This window comes from Macrobrachium rosenbergii, chromosome 20 (genome assembly GCF_040412425.1).
Source record: "Macrobrachium rosenbergii isolate ZJJX-2024 chromosome 20, ASM4041242v1, whole genome shotgun sequence".
NCBI classification, from domain to species: domain Eukaryota; kingdom Metazoa; phylum Arthropoda; class Malacostraca; order Decapoda; family Palaemonidae; genus Macrobrachium; species Macrobrachium rosenbergii.
Window position 1 is genome coordinate 28,841,134 of NC_089760.1, and position 24,449 is coordinate 28,865,582.

The 24,449-nt window shown below is 44.4% G+C and overlaps 1 protein-coding gene and 1 long non-coding RNA gene across 9 annotated transcripts in view; one reads left to right on the forward strand and one right to left on the reverse strand.

The window, feature by feature from the left end:
• The window catches only part of LOC136849181 (uncharacterized), a 1,024,479-nt gene extending 1,004,641 nt beyond the window's left edge, over positions 1 to 19,838 (forward strand). For all 8 annotated transcript variants that reach the window (XM_067122296.1, XM_067122298.1, XM_067122295.1 and 5 more), the window contains 2 exons: positions 2,924 to 3,116; positions 18,112 to 19,838. In XM_067122296.1, coding sequence (XP_066978397.1) covers positions 2,924 to 3,116; positions 18,112 to 18,295 — 377 coding nt within the window. In that variant the 3' untranslated portion in view covers positions 18,296 to 19,838. The remainder of the gene's footprint in view (positions 1 to 2,923; positions 3,117 to 18,111) is intronic.
• Positions 4,390 to 21,548, reverse strand: LOC136849182 (uncharacterized). Its single transcript, XR_010856249.1, has 4 exons — positions 21,418 to 21,548; positions 20,490 to 20,864; positions 20,221 to 20,378; positions 4,390 to 4,883 (listed from the first exon to the last, which is right to left on the reverse strand). It is a non-coding gene; the product is annotated as an uncharacterized lncRNA (long non-coding RNA).
• Between the last annotated feature and the right edge of the window lie 2,901 nt (positions 21,549 to 24,449).

A 24,449-nucleotide genomic window follows, 5' to 3' on the forward strand; every position in this document is an offset into this window, starting at 1 on the left:
GTTACATTTAAATAACCAAAAAATAAAACTTGTTTCCAATAAGTATATTCAATAATATCAAATCCAATACAATGTTTCTGTGTCTTGATCCCATCATCACATTTAATAATCATTTTTACTGTGAATAATTTGTTGAGATTTGCTCAGCAATATTATACTGATGATTTCAGCGGTTTAGTGGTAAATTTTAGAGAACGAATTTGTCTGTATACTTCAATATCACGTTATTTAATTCAGTATATAAAAAAACTTTAGCTTTTTGTTTACCCTGCAATCGTACGACACGGTCATGTTATCCTCTTTGTCCTTCCAACAACTCTACAAAAGTCCAAAAATAGAAAACAAATCCGAATTCGCTGCACCGTTTGCTCCTAGCGTCCATGGAGCCACATGCACAGGTAAAACTCTACATGGATGGTCAAAGAGTTGCTGGGGGAGTATTTATAATTTGTAATTTGACAAGAGATTAGTATTCATTTAACACTTTGATCTTCATTTTTGAAGTCCATCCACACGGAATATAATCATCAGTGTCATTTGCAAGATAATCTGCCAAAATAGGTTTATTTGTAAGAGGAAATGGCCAGGGGATTTTTGCGTTACGAGCTTTAGAGTTATTTATGCAAGCAAATGTTTTGACTAACTACCGTAGAAACAAATTGCTACAATTTTCGGTATTGCAAAGATATCTCATTTACGCAGACGGAAAATGAAATGTTCACAAAATAAATTATTTTTATAATTCAGCCTCCCGTGCAAAATATTAATAATAATAATCACCCGAAAATTAAAAGTGCACAGAATATACAGAATTTGTTTCTTCCAGTGACCTCCTCTTGTCTTACTTTTCCCTATAATTTCATATTGTTGGCAGCCAGTCTGAACTTTGTCTTGCTTCATCTAGCAGTTTTGATCTTGAGAACGTATTGTGTATGCGCACTTTTATTAACAAAGTTTAATACGCCCAAAAAAGTGTTTACCAATGCCTGAAGAGGTATCACATTTCGAAATTACGAAGTTTGTGTCTTCAGGAGGAAGCTCTATGTCGATGTCGTAATTTTTCCCTCATTCCATTCATCTTACCTACCTTCTGGGTATTTTTTTCCAGCAAAAAATGAATCAAAAATAGTTACAGGAAGCTTCTCTTGCTTTAGATCAAAATTATGTTTTAAGCAAGAACTTTTTTTTTATTTTTGTTTTATTTTGATGTCGGCTTCATTTTCCGGTTAGCTAATGGAGACTTTCTGAGCCCTCAAAAAAACTAGCCTTCTGCATAGCGCCTTCAATGAAGACAGGGTCTGCTTAAGAAACCTCTGCGATATAATACTCGTCGCACATCAGTCTTATTTTCCAACATTCCTTCGAAATTACAAGTCACTTTGCTGCTTAAATTTTATCTAGAATTGTGTCTTTTGTCATAATCCAAAGTCCATGGGAAAGAATCGAATGATTCTCGCAGTGTACTTTGCGGTTGAGAAGGAAACACTGGCAGTTAGCAACGATCGTAATTTCTAGAAACAGCAATAATTTTCCTTCAGCGATTGACATTTATACATGTATACATAACACCGCCATTATGTCTCAATACTCTTGACGAAAAGCAAATTTAATGTTCTTGCGTCTGGAAATATATTTGCACCTCGCAAAAGTCATTCTCTATTTTCCAAAGTTAATAAAAAATAACAGAAGAATTTTGAGTGCATTGAAGTTATATTGAAAACTTGAAAGGCAGGAGAAAATGTATTTGAAAATGTAGAAAAACAGTATCTTGACAAAATGTATATTTCGGTAGTTCCAGGATCCTAGTCGCGTGTAAGCAAATTAATGTAATCTTTTTACTTCTGTTGCAGTGATATTGAAGACTGGCTGATGGCTATGTTATTTTAGCAGTGCAAAGCATACTCATTTAAATGCATACAGCTATGTGTAGTAAAATGACAGTTATGGGTTCATATGAAGCATTTATCCTGTATTGGGGGTAGTGCCGTCAGTGAATCTCACGTGATGCGTTATAGGCATTATCTAAGGATCTTTACAGCGTCCCTTCGGCCCCCAAGTGCAACCATTTTCATTCCTTTTATTGTACCTCCGTTCATATTATCCTTCTTCCACCTCCGTTCATATTATCCTTCTTCCATCTTTCCACCCTCTCCTAACAATTGTTTCATAGTTCAGCTGCGACGTTTTCCTCTTGTTACACCTTTAAACCTTTATACTCTCAGTTTCCCTTCCAGCGCTGAATGGATCTTATAGGTCCCAGCGCTTGGCCTTTGACCTAAATCTTATATACCATTCCATTCCATATGTACATATTAACTAGTGAGTATCAGTAATGGCGCTTTCTTATAATTATTAACTTACAAAGCAATAAAATATATTACAAATCAAGAATAACTATATATATCACGGTGTTTTGAAGACATGCGGTGTTATTCTTAGTACGGTTCAGACATTCATACGAGTATTGGTAAACTGGGAGAAGTTGAGAAGATTCAAAACTTTCACTTTGTATATGTGAATGCACGTTGGCTTGTCAGTAAGCTTATGACAATATATTGCACTGGTGTATTCATGTGACCATTTCTTGAATGCACGTTAGACCATAGGAGTTTTGTAGGCGGAACAAAGTCCACAATGAATTCCGACAATCCAACAGACTTGAAGATATTCAGTGAATTATTTGTATACATAGGCAATTTGAATGAAAGAGGTGCCATTGAAGAGAATCCCCCACCTATAAACTGAACATTTTTTTTAATGCCTGAACTGAACACATTGCCAAAAAGCTTTTATAGAGAAAATTTGGCTGTATATTGAACTTTATGAAGTTAATATGTCGATTCTTTTACTGTACAGAGACTTTATGTAACTAGCAATTAAATTGTTCTGAAGACAGCAAAACTAATGATTATTTCTCTTTCAGTCCTTTGTTCTCATGGATGCGGTGTTGGAGGTGTGTGCATAGGCGTAGAGCGATGCCGATGTGGAATTGGTTACACAGGACCCACTTGTTCAATACCTGTATGTGACCCGCCTTGCAGTAATGGTGGTACTTGTGTCAGTCCTGGGGTCTGCTCCTGCCCAGAGGGATACTCAGGACTCTGGTGTACTGTCAAGTAAGTCTCTCTCTCGCATTTGGCTGTTTATTAAATGTATCTCCATCCTGCATCATAGTTTCGCTCTAAAACAAGGCAGTGGTTGTATACAGACTTGCCCTAATCCTACTCCGACCAATATTACCACATCATGCCATTAAGACAGTAAACTATCAGGTACATGCACATTTGATTATACTTTCATGTTCTATAAAAAATAATCCAGCTAGTATTCATGAGTAAATGCTTCTTTCATATACTAATTTAAGAAAAACTTCCTTTGTGTTTTTTGCTATGCACTTGTGACTAGTGTAAGAGACGTTTCTCATCCAAGCATGTGTACCGACATTTCCTTTATTCGATAGTTAACATCATCTACAACAACTTCGCAGTTTCAGTGTCACCAACATCTAACATTTTATGGTGCCCCATCTCTTATTACCGTCGTTATTTGCAAGCAGTCACTTTGTTGCGTCTTGGGTATCCCCTTTCATTACCTTTCTGTTAATATAATATCACTAGGTTATAGTATATGACAACTTTCTCGGTGTTAAACGTTTTCGTAATCAAGTTAAAATTTAATACCTTTCCGTAACCTGACCAGCTAATATTATTCTTGGAGTGAACAAATTCTGCAAGTCTGTTGAGTATAACCTTTCGCTTAAGTAAACTTAATAGGCTATTGTGATATGAGGGGATCATGTCGCGTTCTACCACTGCGGCTGTTGCATTATTTACTAACTGTTCCATCGTTGACGTTGTGACTAGTGATGTGGGAAACTATATACAGTAATAAACATGCGAAGTTGCTAGGTTTTTTTAACGCAAGAGGTCTGCAATTTACATTATTCGAAGTGTAATTCTGTAACAATGAAAACATAAATCTTGCTCTTTATTCACTGTGTACAGTAGCTTATCAGCTGGTATCATCATCACCAGCATATGACTTGTAACAAGCCGCCAGCGGAAAAATGTAAATGGAAACATTGCAAGAGGAAATTGATAAAATCATACCCCTCAGTGCCGTCTGCTAGGTCCTCTTACGATACCAGCAGCCTAAAAAATTCCAGAATTTAGTGTCAGCCTGAGAAACCTTAAAATTCCAGTGATTGCGTCTTGACATGGGTAATTCCTTTTGACCTCCCAGTGTGTAGCCTACAAGTTTGTAATAGTTAAATAAATCTTTCATAGATCTTTAGTTCTTTCTGTTCCTAGGTCTCATGCCTTTTGCATATTAACAACTCTTGTAATCGCTACTTCTCTTCACAATATCTTACTTTCATTTCCACATATGACTATCTGTTTGTATAGAACATTGCTCTGCAAGTCAGTGACCTTTTTGGTATGTTAAAATTTAAGTGCATTCACATTTTTTGACAGTTTGGTAGCACCTGCATTGCACCCATATTCATATTCGGAAAACTTTACATCAACTTTAACTACTTTTTTTAGTGCATAATATGGCATTAAGTGTGGTGAATTGAACTCCATGTCCAGCATAAATGCTTTTGGTAGTAGAGGTCTGTAGGGGTGTAAGGGAAGAGAGACAATACAGTTTGGCGTAAGACAAGCTTTACTCCCAGAAATAGACATGTTTTGACTTGGCATGAGGCAGAAAACTAGTGAGAGGTAGCTGACTTGGCATGCAGATGGAAAACTGGTGACAGGTATCTGAATGATGTACATTTAAGTATGTGACTGCAGGGTCTCTACAGGGTTGGCTGTGGAAGCAAGCAGCTAAACCAGATTTTGGCAGCGAAGGCTTCAAAGCTTTACGGGGCTCCTACCCTAAAAAACAAAATAAGATATACTAAGCATTTTCTTGTGAATATACTGTATTGTGTAGGATAGTTATCGAATATAGTTATTTTAAAGTTAGGTTATCTGAATAATAGCCTATGCAGCCACTCCAATCTTACTACTTAGGTGCCTATCAAGGTGTTGATAAGGTTCTAGTTGCTGTAGAGTAGAATATTGTAAAATAAAATTTATTTCTTTTGCATTTTTAGATATCAGACACTCCACATCTTTACTAGGTAGATGTCCTTCAGAATATTGGTAAAGTACTAGGTTGTTATTTACAAGAAATAATTTGTTACAGATCAAGATTTTGTTGAGATTGGGCTTGACTTTCAGACTTGGATAGGATGACTGGAGGATTCAATCAGCTGCCAAGCAAGTAGGTTTTAGTCTGCCAGTGGAGACCTCCTCCTCTTGCCCATAGAGGTCGGGGTTAAATTCCTTTTTCTTGTTGAGGGGCAATGAATGGGGCTGTTAGTGGAGGCTAATTGAAGACTGCTGCTACTTTGTGTTCTTGTAGGTTTGTACATCACTGCAGTGTCTTCAGAGTTCTTCAAGTTGGACATTGAGGCAGAAGAACATGCTTGAAATTTAAGCCTTTTCCCCAGTGCCATTTCAGCAGATGAATAATTGATTTCTTCGTTTTGACCAGTGTGGAGGCTGAGGAAGACCAAGGTAGCTGTGACTTACAGTCCAGACCACTGCATCTGGCAATAAGTGTGGCTTTGAGGACACGCTGGGGTCTCTCCCATGATTTTGGCAGTCTAGTTGGGGATAAAGTATGAGCAAACTGATGCCCAACTCCAAGACCCCAAAACCAGAGCCTGTTACCACTGCACTGGCTGCCCTCACGCTCTAGTGCCAGCCACTCTTCAGAGGTGTAGAGGGCTTTTATCCATTAATTTGGCCAGGGAAATCGATGTCTGGGATGAAAGCTTTTCCTTCATTATAGGTTATCATTGCATTTACCATGATGACTTATTTAGCCATTGAGGAGTGCCTTAGCAAAGGCATGATAGGTTGCTTCCAACATTGGTATTGATGTTAATTTGGCTGTTATCCTTTTGGACGGTTGGGGTCAGTATTAGTATTTAATAAACACTTTATTGAAAACAAAAGTATCTCATAACAAAGTAACTAATATAATACTAAGCCTGTTGTTGTTGAATTTCCTTTGGGCACTCGGGTAATGTTTGCAGTTAATCTCTGCTCACCATAAATATGTCATGAAGGTGCAATGGTCTCTGATATTGGGGTCTTGGTGTTGGGCCACCAGTGAGCTTATGGCTTATCCCCAACTAGACTTGATTTCTGAATAAAATGCATCTACCACTGGATTTTCTCTGCTGGATACGCCCAAATCAGGTATTGGCAGGTGGAATATGCATCGTAGGTTGTAGGTCTTTTTTTTATTGAGGCCACACATGAATGTTTGGTGCTCAGTAAGAACGGTAGAAAAGGGCCATGTATATGCAATGTTTCATAGGGAGTGGTGGTATTTTACATTTCTGTGAATTCCTGGAGGCCTTATATGGTAGTTTGAGTGGGGTATTTCCAATACCATGGAGGGCTTCCTAAGACTTAACGACACAGGAATTCAGCACTGAAGACCCCGATGTCACATTTATCACACCAATTGATTAGCATGTAGTAGGGCCAAGGCAGCTCTGACTTGCTTCTGGTGGTGATCTGGATTCCTGGAGAAGAGGATGTAATCAACATACACAGAGAATCCATCTGACCTCCATGCAGACTGGCATCAAATGTGTAAATTCCCATCATAAGAGAAGTGATATAGTAGCCAATCATATGCTTTTAAGTCTCTAGGGTACCTTCCCCTGCTAATTTTAAATAACAGAGCCCCTTTACAGATAAGAGCAGCAACTACAGTAACATCATGTATCAGATATCCCATTTGAGTAGCTTTGGGATGATGCAGTGACAGTAGCAAACATACAAAAGTAAAGTAATCCCTGGGAAGATACGGGGATGGAGTCAGCATACATAAATGAGTATATGGCAGAAATGGAAGATAAAAATAATCTGCATTCCAGAGCAAAGTGCACCTTCTTTTCTGAGCTTTTTAATGTGTCTGTCACTGAGCAGGACTACTGCAACCATTACACGAGTTGCAGAAATGGAACTTGTATAACAACAGTGCAAGTTCCACCAACATTATAAGTGGATACTGTACAAACATAGAGGAGACACCCAACAGCTGGGGCCAAATAAGTGCATATAGATCTAGAGAAGTATAACTTACCAAGTAATTAAATAGCTGATTCCACACTGAAAGGAGGTGGGATCCTTGGGCATAATCTATACCAAAACGTTAAGTAAGGTAATGACTTTGACATAGAACAGTGCATATACCTACACCAAAACAAAAGCCAGCGCTACTGTAAGGGAGTCAAATCGCCTCTCCATTCTTGTGTTTCGCTCCTCATATGTACATTAATCACGTCATATATGTTACTTATTATTATTTCAGATTCTTTATGTATCTCATTGAATGCATCATTGTGGCCTTTCCGCCGATATATATAGCTGCCTTTTACATGTTCTGTAATGCATTATATATGTCTACTTAAGCCTGGTAACAAACACAATTTCTGTATGGACACAGCAGGGGGCCAGAGGTCGCCCGCTACCTTTCTGTCCGCTTTCCGCATTATAAACACCTGTTGAGAATAATAAAGAATCAGTCTTTCACTTCTGACATTTCTTGAACCTCACACTGGTGACCCCAGAGTGACAGGTAGCGCAGTTTTGGCTTAGCCATTAACGGACTAAAAACGGCTGCAGCCCACCATCAGAGAGCCTTTAGCGGCCTAATTACGGCGTCAAAGTTTAGGCCTCTGATAGCTCCCTCCCTGGTGGAAACCGTGCCATTAACGGACTAAATACGGCGTACCCAAAAAGGGCACGTTTTGCCACTTCCTTCGACCACTGGAACAATCTGCACCATTAACAGACTCAATACGGCGCATTTTCCCTCATTTTGGTGCATGAGTAGTAAAGATGTCGGAAGCTGAACTTCAATGCGAACATGCGAGCATCATCTGTACACCCCTCTCGTCAACAAAGCCAGACGCGGTCAAACTTCCTCCGTTTTCGCGGCAGAACATGGCATCATGGTTCCTGCACGCAAACGCGTACTTTTGCGTGACACACATCTCAGATGATGCTATCAAATCCAACGCCACCATGACAACGCTCCCAGAAGGGGTGTTCAACAGAATCTCCCCCTGGCTTGATGCACAGCCAGACAAGGTCACATACACGGCCTTGAAGGATAAACTCATCCAAACTTACTCCATGACCGTGACCGAGAGAGCACAGCGTGCACTCGACCTATTATCCCAGCCCCTTGGAGAAGCATCACCCAGGGAAGCCTGGGACGAACTATGGGGATTGGTAACACTGCCAGGCCGTGACGAAAACAGAAGGAAGAGAAAGGTAGACTTAACGAGAGCGATCTTTCTTCGGTGCCTCACGCAGGAAGTTAGGGGCCAGATAAAAGATGCAATGTCCTCGACATGGAAGCCTTAGTTGATGTCGCCCAGAAAATACACGAGGCACCAAGGCCTCGAAACACGCCACCACCCTGGGAGCCTGCAGCCTGATGGAGGAGAATAATGACAGCAAGGGAGACATCAATGCCATTTACAGGAAGAAGACACCATTCAGGGAACACAGGACATGGTCAAACCTGGCATGGTGCCTCTTCCATAGAAAATTCGGCACCAGTGCCAGGAACTGCAGACCTCCCCATTCCTTTTGCAAAAAAACGACAAAAGCGGCCACAAGTAACAGCAGTGGCCGCGAAATACAACTCCCCCTGACCAGCAGGCTTCTTCATCAGAGACGAAATTTCAAAAACGGTGCCTGCTGGTAGATATGGGAGCAATGCAATCGGTCTTCCCACCATCCGAGGAAGATTTAGAAAAGATACTGGACTCAACACCTGCCCTCATAGCAGCAAACAGAACTCCCATCCACACGTATGGCACAACGACCCGGACTATCTCAATTCTGGGCTGCAGATACCACTGGCCCTTCATCATAGCAGGGGTCAAGTTCCCCCTGCTGAGTGCAGACTTCCTGGGGCACCACGGACTTCTGGTCGATGTCGGAAGACAATGCCTCCTCGACACAAGAACCTGCCACTCCTGTCAGCTCTCCACCGGACCTGGAATGCCCGCCATCTGCTCCACAGCCCCCAACAGCTACACGTCCCTCCTACAGGAGTCCCCGGACGTGTTCAAACCAGAGCTACCCCAGTCACCAGGGGCTTCAGCAAAGCACGGCATCTTCCATCATCTCACCACGACGGGCCCACCGACCCATGCCAAGTTCCAACAACTGTCCCCCCAAAAATTAAGAGATGCCAAACCGACCTTCGCAGAGATGGAACGGATGGCCGTCTGTAAAAAGCTCGTGGGCTTCTCCCCTCCACAAGGTAAAGAAGTCCGATGGTTCATGGAGGCCCTGCAGGGACTATTGGCACTTGAATTTACTGACAACACCAGACCACTACCCCCTCCCTAACATGGAAGACCTGACAGGCGCCCTCCATGGTGCAAAGATTTCCTCCAAGATGGACCTGCTGAAGTCATACTTCCAAGTCCCTATGCATTCTGACAATGTCCTAAAGGCTGCCATCATCACGCCCTTCAGGACATACATTTTCCTGTTCCACCTTCAGTCTCAGGAATGCAGGTGCCACATTCCAGCGCCTGATGGACACCATCTTGGGGATCTGCCTTTCTGCATCTGCTACGTTGACGACGTTCTCATTTTCCCCAGATTCCCAGAGGAACACCTTCGCCACATCTGCGCCGTCCTGAAACGTCTGCAGGACAGCAGACTAGTCGTAAGGTTCAACAAATACATTTTCGGGACAGAAAAAGTAGACTTCCTCGGGCACGAGATTTCCCCAGCAGGAGTGTGCCCCACAGCCTTTCAAGGTAAAGCTATAGAGAATTTCCCGAAACCACAAACCATTAAGGCCCTTCAGGAGTTTCTCGGGATAAACTACTATCAACATTTCATCCCAGACGTCGCCCGCACTACGTACCCCCGACATCAATCATGAAGGGCAAGCCAAAAACACTGACCTGGGAGGCTCTGCAGCAGCAGGCATTCATAGAAACAAAGACAGCCCTCGCCAATGCCACTACCTTGACTCACCACAACCCTGCAGCCGCCCTCAGCCTGACAACAGATGCCAGCAACATCGCCTGCGGCGCAGTACTTGAGCAACTAGTGAACGGCGCCCCCCAAACCCTTGGCCTTCTTCAGCCACAAGTTTTTGCCAGCAGGGACCCGCTACAGCTCCTTCGACAGGGAGCTGCTGGCTATCTACCAGGCCGTGAGACACTTCAAGTACCAGCTGGAGGGGACCGAATTCACGATCCTAACAGATCACAAACCCTTGGTGCACGCAACAACGACACCTGACTGCCACCTCCGAATTCGGGTGCACCATCAACTACGTCCCTGGCAGGAAGAACCAAGTAGCCGATGCCCTGTCGAGAGTAGAAATCAATTCCCTTCACCTCGGCATCGACTACGAAGACCTGGCAAAAGAACAAGCAGCAGACCCAGAGATGGCAGACTACAGAACGGCAGTGATGGCTCTTAAGTGGGTAGATGTGCCCTTAGGAAACTCAAACACAACTCTCCTCTGCAACAGCAGCACAGGCTGCCCCCGCCTCCTAGTACCCGCCTCAAGGAGGAAGCAGGTGTTCGACATAGTCCACGGTCTCTCCCATCCATCAGGGCGCACAACAGCGCGCCTCGTGACTGACAAGTTCGTCTGGCATGGCATCAAAAAGGATGTCCGACACTGGGCAAGGAGCTGCATCCCATGCCAGGCGAGCAAAACATCCCGGCACACACAATCCGGGGTCGGCGAAATCCCCCAGCCTCGTCAGTGCTTAGGCCACATCCACATCGACGTCGTCCCAGGCCTCTTCCACAGTCGGGAGGAGCCAGATACCTCCTGACGATCATGGAACGCTCCACCCGCTGGCCCGAGGCAACCCCCATGGAGGAGGCATCAACAGCATCATGCACAGAGGCCCTTCTCTCCAGTTGGATCAGCTGTTTCGGAGTGCCAGACAGCATCACTACAGACAGGGGTCCAGCCTTCCTGTCAGATCTCTGGGTCTCCTTGGCATGCCTGATGGGTACAACACTTCACAGCACAACAGCCTACAACCCGCAGTGAACAGCATGGTCGAGAGGGTGCACTGCTCTCTTAAGACAGCTCTCATGGCATATTGCACGGATGAGAGGTGGAAGGAACAGCTCCCCTGGATCCTGCTGGGACTCCTCACCGCACCAAAAGCAAATGGCGACGCCTTCCCTGCTGATAAAGTCTACGGGGGGACACTGGCCGTTCCCTGAGAATTCTTCCTGCTGACACCCCCACCCAAGGTTGAGGGAACTCTCACAGAAGTTCGCATACTGCCATAAGACCTTCACCGACAGAACCACCACCTACAGCCCATCCACCTTAGACTCCTGTGCCTATGTCTTCGTCAGGGTGGACGCCCGTCGACCGCCCTTAACCAGGCCCTACAGGGGGCCCCACCAAGTCATCAGGCGGGCCGCCAAGACATACCTCCTTGACATCCATGGGCGTGAAGACTGGGTCACCAGCGACAGACTGAAGCCGGCATTCCTGTTGGACAGCGAAGTATGCGAGGAGGCAGGCAGGCGCCCCAGAGTTAACCCTCAGTACCTCCCCGCAGACACACCCACCCCCACTAAAGTGGGGTCTGGGGTGGCCCAGGGGACACATCGAGCCAACCCCAGATGTCGGTTCCACCCAACGCCAACAGCTTTCCGGGAGTAGGGGCCCACTCCAACCACCTCAGCAGTTGCATGGTTGTTGATGTTTCATCCAATAATCGCTCCTCTAATTATTGTCTTGGGGGAGGGGAGTATTTGTAAGGGCGTCAAATCGCCTCTCCATTCTTGTGTTTCGTTCCTCATATGTACATTAATCACGTCATATATGTTACTTGTTATTATTTTAGATTCTTTATGTATCTCATTGTATGCATCATTGTACGGCCTTTCTGCCGATATATGTATATATATATACATATCTGCCTTTTACATGTTCTGTAACGCATTATATGACTTCTTATGCCTGTTTACAAACAATTTCTGTATGAACGCGGGAGGGGGCAGATGTCACCCGCTACCTTTCCGTCCGCTTTCCGCCTTAAAAACACCTGTCGAGAGTAATAAAGAATTTTTTTTACGGGCTGCTCTAGGAGCAAGAGCCCGTGCTAGCACAAGGCCAGCCAAATCTAAAACAACAACATAATAAAGAATCAGTCTTTCACTTCTGACATTTCTTGAACATCACACTGTAAGGTGTCAAAGAAACGAGCAGGTAAAAGTTACTGCTACTTTATTACAGATCCAGGCAGTTTATATAGCGGCCGACTGACGCCGGCCTGCGAGAGACAATGGAATTGACTGTGACCTGAGGTCGAAACAGTAAACAATAATATGCCGTGAACGAGTACAAATTACAATACAAAACATACAGAACTACAATATGGATACAGTCTTGATGCCTGTGAATGAAGAAACATGTGATACACAATGTGTGACATTTGTATAAATACGCATAAAGTAAAAATGGTTAAAAATGCGTGACCTGGCACGTTTTAGGCGTGACTAATTGAGTTTGAAGAAAATGGGAAGTCACCAAAGAAAACATGCTCAGCGGAGACTTAATTAATGGCGCCGCCGAAACACTACGCTGGCGCCGATGTGGTGACTTTACAAATACTCCCAAGGCGAGGGGCGCGTCTGACTAATCCCTGTATCTGCTGGGACGCTGAAGGGTGCCGCGGCTCCTTGAAGATAACGGAGGGGTCTCCCGCCTGTGAGGCTGCTGGTTGGGCGGTCCCTTCCTGGGGCGGCCGCGTTTGCGGGGGTGAGGGCGTGCTGGAGTGCGGTTGGGTGGAAGGGGTGCTGTGTCGCTGACGGGACTCTCTGACAGAAAGGCGGGCTTTAAGCGGTCTATTGAAACCTAGTCATCCTTGCCAGGGAGTGCCAGCTGGAACGCCTTGCTGTTTCGTTCCAGCACGCGGAAGGGTCCCCTGTAGGGCTTGGTTAGTGGTGGACGGACGGCGTCGACTCTGACGAAGACGTGGGTGGCGGATGACAGCCACGAAGGTGGTTGCTTTGTCGATGTATGAGCGCCTACAAGGGGCGAACTTGCCGCCACGTCGCGGAGCCTCTGCAGTGATGGGGAGTGGCGTTCATCCGTCACGAGCTCTCCCGGCACCACAAGGGGTTCCCCATAGGTTTGTTCAGCTGCAGATGGGGTGCCGTCGGCTCTGGGGGCGGTTCTCAACCCGAGAGGACCCACGGCAGCTGATGTTTCCAGTCCTCGGCGGTGCAGCGGGCCATGAGGATGACTTTAGGGACCTGTGGAACCGTTCGACCAGGCCGTTGGCCGCTGGGTTGTGCGCTGTGGTGGTGTGGTGCGTGGTTCCCAGCAGTTGAGCCAGGGCAGACCACAACTCGGAGAGGAAGGCGGGGCCCCTGTCGGTTGTGATGTGGTCCGGGACGCCCGGCGGCTAACCCAACTGGAGAGCAGGGCCTCGGTGCACGCGCTGGCGGTGGCTTCTTGCATGGGTGTGGCTTTTCACCTCGTCAAACGGTCTACCACCGCAAGGAGGTATCTGGATCCGCCTGATGGGGGGAGGGGCCCGACGACGTCGATGTGGATGTGGCCGAAGCGGCGCCCTGGCTGTGGGAACTCGCCTACCCCCGACTGCGTGTGACGACCCACCTTACTGGTCTGGCACTGCAGGCACTGTTTTGCCCAGGCCATGGTGTCCTTTTGCACCCCGTGCCAGGCAAACTTTTTTGAAAGCAGTTTGGCCGTGGTCCTGCCGGAGGGGTGTGAGAGGCCGTGAATTATGTCGAATACCTGGCGGCGGCGTGAGGCTGGAACCAAAGGGCGGGGCTGACCTGTGCTAATATCGCAGAGCAGGCTGGGGCCTTCAGGGGCGAGGGTTACGTCCCGCCACTTGAGGGACGTGATGGCGGTGCGGTATGCTGGGGTTTCTGGGTCAGCGGCCTGTTCTCTGGCAAGGTCCTGGTGATCTACACCAAGCTGCACTGCGTTCAACTCGACTCTGGAGAGGGCGTCTGCTACGGGATTTTTCTTGCCGGGGAGGTACCTGACGGAACAGGTAAATTCGGCTATGGCTGAGAGGTGGCGCTGCTGTCTGGAAGACCATGCGTCCCCCTGCTTCGTGAAGGCGTGAACCAGTGGCTGATGGTCTGTGAAGATTGTGAAGGGCGTTCCCTCCAGGAGGAACTTGAAGTGCCGAACTGCGCGGTACATCGCGCAGAGTTCCCTGTCGAAGGTGCTGTAGCGGGTCTCTGCGGGATTGAACTTCTTGCTGAAGAAGGCGATGGGCTGGGGGGCGCCGTTGATGATTTGCTCCAGAACAGCACCGCAGGCGACGTTACTGGCGTCTGTCGTCAGCTGGAGGGGGGGCCTTGGGGTCCTGGTGTGCCAAGGCGGTTGCCTTGGCGAGGGCGGCCTTCATCAGGGAAAAGGCCTGCTGCTGGCTGGGTCCCCAAGACAGGGACTTTGGTTGGCCTTTTAGGACTTCCGTCAGAGGGGCCGTGGTGTGCACGATCCCGGGGATGAACCGCCTGTAGAAGTTTACCATCCCAAGGAACTCCTGGACGGCCTTGATGGAGGTGGGTGTCGGGAACCTGGCTACGGCTGCTACTTTCGATGTAAGAGGGGCGGACGCCTGTCGGAGACACCTCGTGACCCAGGAATTCTGCTTTCTGGACGCGAAGGTACACTTGTCAAAGGACGGATAACGAGGCCGTTCTCTTGGAGCGCTGGAGGACTGCCTGATGTGTCTCTGGTGTTCGCTGTGAGACCTGGAAAATATGAGAATGTCGTCGACGTAGCAGACGCAGAACTTTAGGTCCCCAGGATGCTGTCCATGAGCCGCTGGAAGGTGGCCCCACGTTCCTCAGCCCGAAGGTGGAGAAGGTGAACACATAGGACCCGAAGGGCGTGATGATGGCTGTCTTTGGTATGTCCTCTGGCGCAACAGGTACCTGGAAATAATATTTAAGAACGTCAATTTAGTGAATATTTTGGCCCCGTGAAAGGAGGCCGTGAGGTCCTGCATGTTGGATAGAGGGGTAGTGGTCGGGCTCTGTTGCAATGTTGAGCCGCCTGTAGTCGCCGCCCAGGGTCTCCAGGAGCCGTCCGGTTTCTGCACCATGTGGATGGGGAGGCCCATGGACTGGAGGCTTTCCTGCAGATGCCCATCCACTCCATCTCCGCGAATGCTTTTTCGCCTCCTGAAGGCACTGAGGGGAAGCCTGCGGAACTTTGCATGTGTCGGGGGCCCTTTAGTCGTTATATGGTGGTATATGCCGTGCTTGGCTGGGGCCCCGGGGACTTGGCGAAGCTCGGGCTTAAATACCTCGGGGAACTCCGACATTAGGTGTGCATATTGGTGGGGGGCGACGGCGCTGATGGTGGGTCTGGGTCCTGCTGTTAACGGGAGAGACCGGCAGGAGTCGGTATCGAGGAGGTGCTTGCGCCTCACATCGACTAACAGGCCGAAGTGCGCCAGAAAATCGGCTCCCAGGAGTGGGGTTCCTACGTCCGCGACGATGAAGTCCCAGGAGTAACTCTGGCCAAGGATGGAGATTGACAGGGGCCTGGTGCCGTAGGAGAGGATGGGTGTTCCGTTGGCGGCCGTCAGGAAAGCGGCCGGGTCTGGTGTCTGGTTGCGGTCCTCTCTGGATGCTGGGAAGACCGATTTAAAGGCCCTTGTGTCAACCAGCATCATCCTGCTGGAGCCGGTGTCGCGGACGTAAAAACCTACTGTTTTTGAGGCCCTGGGTTCTTCGGCTGCCATGGCGGCCTGTCCTGCTGGCCACCGCCACCCCCGTTTTTTGAACGGGCGAACGAGCAGGGCGGCAGGCAGTTTCGGGCGTCCTTTCTGAACCACTTGTGGTAGCGACAGAAGCCCGGGGACCTCCATCTGCTGTGGTTCGGTGGACGTCTGTTGGCGATGGCGTTGACGGGCTGCTCTACGTCCTCTTCAGGCTGGACGGAGCTGACCGGCTGTGTGGCCGGTTTTAGCCGCTGTGAAGCCTTGACGGAGTCTGTGAGATGTTGTGCCGTCTCTATGAGGTCCCCGATAGGCATGGTGTAGGGGTGAGCGATCTGGTTGCGTACCTCGGGGAGGAGTTGGCGAAGGTAGATTTCCCGTGCGAAACTTATCTCCTGCCGCGTCTTTGTGCCACCCAAGTCTGGTAGTGACAGGAGATCCACAACCATGCTCCAAGCGTCTCTTGAATTGAGGTCGTGGCGTGGGTTTATGGCAAGGTTGATAGCACGGGCGGCCCGCTCGGCGATGGGCAGGGAGCAAGCTTCGAGGAGGAACTTTTTGGTGGTCCTGTATGTGAGGGTGTGTGTTTCGGGTACTCGCGAGATGAGTTTTCTGTACACGTCCTCCGGAAGGGCGTTGAGCACTGTGTCGGCCTGTAGGATTTCGTCCGTCAGGTCCGCGATTCTGAAGTGGCTCTCCACCCTGCGCAGCCACATCGATGGGTTCCCCTGCATAAACGGCGTCAGTTTTATGGTGAGGGCGGCCCGCGATTGTGTTGCCCGGCCATCGTATGTTCGGGCGCTGGTGTGGAGTTGCGGGAGGGCCTCGATGCAGGGGCGGGCGCGGGTGTGATGGGAGGTAGGTAAACCTCCGAGTCCGCGAGGTCGCGTTTAACTGCATGAAGGAGGATATCGCGTCCATGCTCGCTCCTTTGACCCCTTACTGGGTGGGGTACTCGCGTCAATCACGCACTTTCGTGCGCCGTGTGGTTCCGCTAGTGGCGCTGGTGGGGTATGCCGACGAGTCAGCACGCTCAAACGCTGGTTACAGCGCCGTGTTTAGGCCGCTAAGGCGTTTTGGAGAAATCCTGGAGCCAAGACTAAGTCGCCGTGTCGGTCCGTTAATGGCTCCGGGATACTCCGGGGGTCACCACTGTAAGGTGTCAAAGAAACGAGCAGGTAAAAGTTACTGCTACTTTATTACAGATCCAGGCAGTTTATATAGCGGCCGACTGACGCTGGCCCGTGAGAGACAATGGAATTGACTGTGACCTGAGGTCGAAACAATAAACAATATACAGTGAACGAGTACAAATTACAATACAAAACATACAGAACTACAATATGGATACAGTCTTGTTGCCTGTGAATGAAGAAACATGTGATGCACAATGTGTGACATTTGTATAAATACGCATAAAGTAAAAATGGTTAAAAATGGGTGACCTGGCACGTTTTAGGCGTGACTAATTGAGTTTGAAGAAAATGGGAAGTCACCAAAGAAAACATGCTCAGCGGAGACTTAATTAATGGCGCCGCCGAAACACTACGCTGGCGCCGATGTGGTGACTTTACAACACTACCGCGAATTTTGAATTTTTAGGCTGCCCCAGGTAGGAAGCTCATAGCTGTGTAATTACTTGGCGAGTTACTTTATAAAACTTACCGAACTGCCTTCTTCCAACAGAAAGTAAACAAATACAAATATACGTTATGTAATCATCACAATTCGGTGAAATTACAATCTCTGCTGAACATCTTTAGATCTGTAGGAAAACTTTTGTTGTGTCCCTTTCTCTTTGCCTTTCTGTAATCACAATCCTCATCTACTGTAATTTCTGTAATCCTTGTCGACCCTAATATTTTGTCTTACTACTTTTACAAATCGAGCAATTTTAGTTTTGGTACCGAGATGATGTACTGCTCAATCGTTAGTAAATATAGAGCTGTGTACTCCTTAATTTCAATGGACTAGAATGGAGCAAATTGCAGCTATTCATTCTAGCACTACCAAATGTTAACCTGTAAAGATAAACAACATTAATAAAAAAAATCCAAATGACTCTCATAAGTACAATGCTACCTCAAACACTGACAAAATAATCCATTAACTGTTAGTTAACATTGTACCAAAACCTAAAATTTCCACAATAATGTGGTTAACATAATGCTATTGCACCAAAACCTATTATTTCCACAATAACGTATATTGTCTACATGCATAAGTTAATGTCTCATATCACAGAATATCTTAAGCTATTGATTAACGAGTCCACATTTCGTTTCCCCTGACAGGAAGTGCAAGTACGTGCCCAAGCAAGTGGCCTACACCAGAAGCTACAAGAAAGTGGTTCCCCAAAGAGTCCAGACTCACTGCGGAGCCTGGGGATGGAAGAGTTGCACATCTGTCAGACAGGTGTACCAAACAGTCACCCAGAAATTTTATCGCACTGTGTACACCTGTAGCAATTCCCCTTAGGGGGATCGAGGTATCACCAGTGGTCGTTCCTCTTAGTCTCCCGTTTCGCATGATTAATTTGATTTTTCTGTAATTAAAAACATGCTGCTTTTTGAGAAAAAAATCTTGCATAATATATACCTATATTTAAGATGTATAAAATGTGAAAGTCTGTGTATGAAGGTCGTGTCGTTTCTATAAAAAGTAAGAGTTGTCTCACAGAATTATATCTAGATTTAAGTAGGTAAGGTTTTTAGGTTTAGGAATAGAGATGAAAAAACATACATAATGGACTTAGGCTGTACATTTGCTCTTTAACAACAAAAAACGAATATCCCTAAGACATGATACATATCCTTATACTCAAATGAAGTCGAAAAACAAACACTATAAATATTAATTTCTTTAACAAATCTCTCTTAAGTAAAGATTGGAGTAACCTTTAATCTACAAATAAGTTATATTTTAGAAAAGAGCATTTAACCCACAACTAACCTAATCTGAAAACCAACTTTCCATGATGTTTTCAACATAAAATAGTATACTAGTAGACATACACGTACAAAAATAAGCAAAAGGGTTTCAATCAGATAAATTACAATATACTACTAAAAGTATAAACAATTTAAAATCATACTTTCAAGTTACTGTAAGAACATTTCCTATGAAATGGCTGATAGTAGAACTAAATAGATTCCACTTTTTACGTACAAGAAAGCCACAGGTATAGTTGTTCCAATGTATATTTATCCTGAATGGAGGCAAATGCCCTCCTCTATAGGTAAGGTAGCGCTTGCTCGCTCCTCCTTCCCCTCCCTTAAATCAAACTGGCCCTCTCAGGTTCTATAATTAACGATTATTGTTTTATTCTTTCACAAGTTATTTTTTGTTCAGGAAATGTTCTCCTTCGCTGTATGTTAAAATACATTTTATCTGCACATCTATAATTATAATAAAATTAGTATTTTTATAAGGGCAACTGTAGAATATATACTGGCATACGAGTCGATATGAAAAAGAATTGTCGGATAGAAAAATTGTCTGGGCCCCATAAGTGATGGTCAAGGGTTGAGAACATTTTTACCAACTGTGAAAAAGCAGAAATACATATAAACATCGTTTTTAGATCAATGAGTAATCTTGAAATTCCGGTCTATATATCTATACGAACATGGACGAGTACATAAGGCTTAAAGTAGCTTGTAATTTTTAAGATGCCTGTACAATGTTACATGTGAAGTAATTTTTTTCAGGCCATTTCCATAACTGACTGTGGATGGTACTTAGGTTGTAGGAAGACATGTTCAATTAAACAATCTTTTATCTTTTTGGTTCATTATGGGTCAAAAGTTTCCCTCTTAAAACCATATGCTTGCTGTACATAATTCTATAGCTTAACTATTTCTATGTGAGTGCGGAAATGTGATTGCGTGGTAGTGTCAAAAATGATGACAAACTATCTTCCATGGTGTGATGTGACTCAACATTTGGATTTGTTCTTTGTGTTGCCCTGTGTTTCCAAGATATAAAAAAGCGTCATCTGAATAAATGTGATTGAAGAAAATCGGCCTTTCATTCAAAACCCAACACAACTCTAAAGATGGTAGTGTCTGTGTTTGCTACTTTATTACTTTAAGTCAACACTTGGAAAACTCCAAAAGGCAATTCACTTGTCAAAGTTTCCAGTCAAAATGCAAATTAAAAATTGATGAAGGTTACTTAAATGCACAAGTGGTCTTTCCAGCTTTTTTCACTTAAAAAGTCACGCGCTTGCCCTGTACACTTCGTAAAATAAAGTAAGGCAGAACGAACAGTCCGTTTTTAAAGTAGCCTACACATAGAATCTTACCCCTTTGCCAGTTTGACATTTATTCCTTACTCCATTGACTATCAAATGTCAAATTTTATATTTATATCCCCTCAACTATACACAAAATATTTCTCACCTTTCAGAACGACTTTACTTTTTTCTACATTCCTCTGCAATAGTTTCTTTGTTACAGTAAACCGTTCCAGCACAGTGAGGAGTTAGGCATGCTGCTTATAGGGCTGAAGAACTGCATACACGAGTACTAAATGTACGAGGGAGGTTTCTCCTGAAGCCCTGCAAAGAGAGAGAATATTATCGTATCATCCTGAGAAAGAGGGACATCACATGGTCTTTATCAAATGTTTATATTCCAAAAATTAATGCAGTAAAATACACACAACCTACCATTTGGGAGAGGATTTTTGTTGGCAAGTGAGGAACAGTGCTTAGAAGGCGGCTACAATTTCAATTCCTCTTGAACCCCTCTAGCCTAGTATCAAGCCATAACTAGTCATTCTGCTTGCACTGCACTTGACAATGGGAAAGCTACGAAGAACAGAGTAATCTGCATGGCTTTTCTTGACAATGGGAAAGCTACGAAGAACAGAGTAATCTGCATGGCTTTTCTTTGATCGTAAGTCGCTCGTTTTCCCGAAGAATTTTTAAGATAGACGTAATGTGCTGTTAGATTGAGGAATATGATGCTGTTCAGTCCTAGACAACATGCTGTGCAGATCACAGACGACATACTTGAGGAAAGATGTAAATAGTCCTCAAGTCCTGAAGAGAGAAAATACAGCACTGAATTATCCTGAGAGTGAGAGAGAGAATCTTTAATGTTTAAGCTGCTAAAATAATTAATAAATACATACAGTATTCAAGCAAACGTTCTACTATGTGATCAGAGTTAGTTACTAAATCAGACATACTCCTACCCACAATGCCAAATGATCTGCCCTCTCACAAAAGATGATTAATGCGGACTGAAAGGCAACACATGTTGAGAAAGATTAAATTTTCCTTCTGCCACTTCTGTCATCTCTGAAAGTCCTTTCAGCAGTAAAGAGCAAGTTGGAAATACTATGCACTGTTATACTGTATTTGGCAAAAAGTTCAAGATTAAAGAATCAAATTACTCAGGCTAGCTGGCTGGTATTTAACCTCAGGTTCTTTAGAGAAGTTACTACATCCTAACAAAGTTATTTTTACTCCATGTGGTTGCAATACTTACATATTTATTTTGGTGATTATACAGAAAATACAGTGTCCTAACTTTGAAGTGATGTACCATTCATTCGTGAGTGAGGAAGCTACGAACAGAATACTGTATTACCATTCCTCCTGCACTTTTTCCCTTGGCGCACCCCAGCAATTCTGAAAGTGTGTCTGACGGGCTGCTTATAGGTCTTATATCCTTTAAAGTGACTGCCATGGTGAAAGTAACAAGCTTCAACAGATGACTTACTTCCTGCAAGCATAAAATTAAATACTCTATCAGCCTGAACAAGAGAAGGAAATTCATGATTCTAATGTTTTTTATAAAAATATAGCTACAATAAACACAAAAAATCTCATCTCGGGTGCGATGCAGATGTTCTTTGGACAGGTAGCTGTGGCAGTAAAAGATTACTGCATCTAACCAATAAACTGCATTAGCGAAAGAAGACTTGTCGCCCTGAAGGGAGAGAATAAAGAACTGTTGTCATCTCCAGAAGAATAGGTCTTAATCCAGTTTACCGCAATAATTTAAATAATGGGCAAGTTGCTTGGACTACAAAGTTGATCTTCGTTATGACCTAGAGATCATGTATTGTACCATTAGGTATTCATGAAAATGGGGCTAACAAACCTCTTTTCTCTCCTACCATAGAAGTGCCCGTATCATCACCATGTGGGAGGTCATGCCGCATCGATGGTATGAGAACAAGATCTCTTGGAACCCTATTATATTAACATTTATATGGTTATTGTAGTGTTCCATCCCTGATTTTACGATTGGATCACGTGGAAAGAACGTTCTACCAAGCAATGAGATTTAGTTACTAAATCAAGCATAGTCCTAACCAGAATGTCAAATGACCTGTCAAAAGTGGAATGCTGCCTGACCTAAATTTAACAATGTGAATTACGTGATGTAAAACCTCATATTCACTCACTTTATTGGCTATAGATATCGAGAATGATCAGGACGCCTTAGATGCAATCTCATCAGCCCTCTAATCAGAAAAATGATTTACAAACAAACTAATAATTTAGAACATTTATATGTGCAAGTATTCTTTATTACCAGTATGTTTTATCCACAAAAAAAAAAAAGTAATTTCCGCTGCCCTGCCATAACTCTTGATATTTAACTGGGTATTCATAAATTCCCCCTTGAAAACGTTGCGAAGCTTTATATTCTGGCGAGTCACCTTATGGTATCAGTAAAATCGGACTTCAACCTTCTCCAGACCTCAATAACGTAGGGAACGTTTAAGTGGCCAGTAACGCTTCAAGTATTTCGACAACGTCGTTCATTCAACCATCCTCCGTCAATTCTCCGCACGATAACAATCTTGTAAAATCTCTGAACCCTAAACCGAAAGCTAACCCGGATCTATCATTCTGAAAGTCTTTTCAGAAGTTCCCAGTTTGCTTTTAAAAGTCTTCTTTACATACAGTAAACAGGGTTTACAATGTCTTGAAATCTGACTCTCTTTTACAAAATGAACTACGAGAAGAATTAACGCAATTGGTGAAAATTGCATTTTAATTTATAATATACACGTCCATACACAAATTGGTCAAGCTTGAACATTTATACATTAATTCATTTACACAATAGTGAAACATTCCAGAAAAATCAAAGAAACAAATATATATTCCTTTATACTATTCAGACCAGCTGGGTTGGATACAAAATACTGTACTTGGGAATGTGAGACAACAAGACTGTGATGACGTATTCTGGACTAGTCAAGTACTCTGGGATTTTACCCGATTCAATTCAGTCCAAGTTAGCGATCGAAGTCTTTGCGTTTTCGACGACCCCGCACAAATGCATTTTTTGTGGGGGGGTGGGGGATGGGGGAAGGTTATTTTCGTTTTATTTAAAACATTACTACCCATTTTTATTTACTGTTTCCACTGATACGGTATTGTGTTTCTTGTAATAGGCATTGTAAACAAATACTTGTTTTTCTCCTCTTTCCACTCATACAGCAATTTTGGTTCTTGACGGCACTGCCCACATTAAACATTAACTCTCCCGCCACTTCAAATTGTGTTCGTATGGTATCTGTCAATATAACCCCACCCCCTCTCTCTCTCTCTCTCTCTCTCTCTCTCTCTCTCTCTCTCTCTCTCTCTCTCGCGCAAAATATAATGCAATTTCAAAACACAAAAAAACAGTACACAACACTCACCCTGGTCCTCGGTTGCTGGAAGATGGAGTAAGGCGTCCACACACACACACACACACACAAACAAACCAAAACAGACACTACTCATGAACATCAAACAAGAACAGCACACTAACAAGAAATTTCATCAGCACAAAAAAACTGTTGACCAGTTCAAATCTGACTCAAGACTCAAAAAGAAAACCGAAAAATCCTGTTAATTAACAACCGAATAAACAAATAAATAATAAAAACAAATTTCTTCATCCCTCTATATTTCTCCCCCTTTTAGCATTTCCCATTCGAAATCGCCTTACGCAACACCCACGGATGCTCACTTTCCTCTAGATTCGACTGTTCTCAGAATCATTCTCTCTTCTAGCAACATTCAAACTCACATCTTCTCCTCCATTCTCTCTCAGATCACGATCTTCTTCACTATTACCACTAAGTTCAAATATCCCTTCTTCAAAACCCACACTCACTTGGAAATTCATTCATGTTGTATATTACTGCTACGCTCTCTTACTCTTACTTTAATTACAGTTCAGTCAAAGTTATATCAAACCCGCATATGCTATAAATACCATCCCAAGAAATGTATCACACAACTTACGTTAAACTTTGTTTTTTACCATACAATAAATAAAAATTTCAACATTTAAATTTAAATGTTCATCCCATCTAATTGGTTGTGATGAAAAATCTACACATACCAAATAGCCTAGGACCCTCACCATTAAAATTTCTCGATTACTTCTTTCAACACTTTCCATTTAACTTTCAAACCTTTCATGCGCCTTCTTCCATACCTCCCTATCATTCTCAGATAGACCCAATCTCAGTCTCACTATCTTTTCAAAATTTAACACATATTTACACGGAGACATACCAATACCCTTATGCACAGTGGCGTTGTATACCCACAACGCTCGCCCAACGTTTACATCCCAATCATTATCACATTCACTCATCATACGTA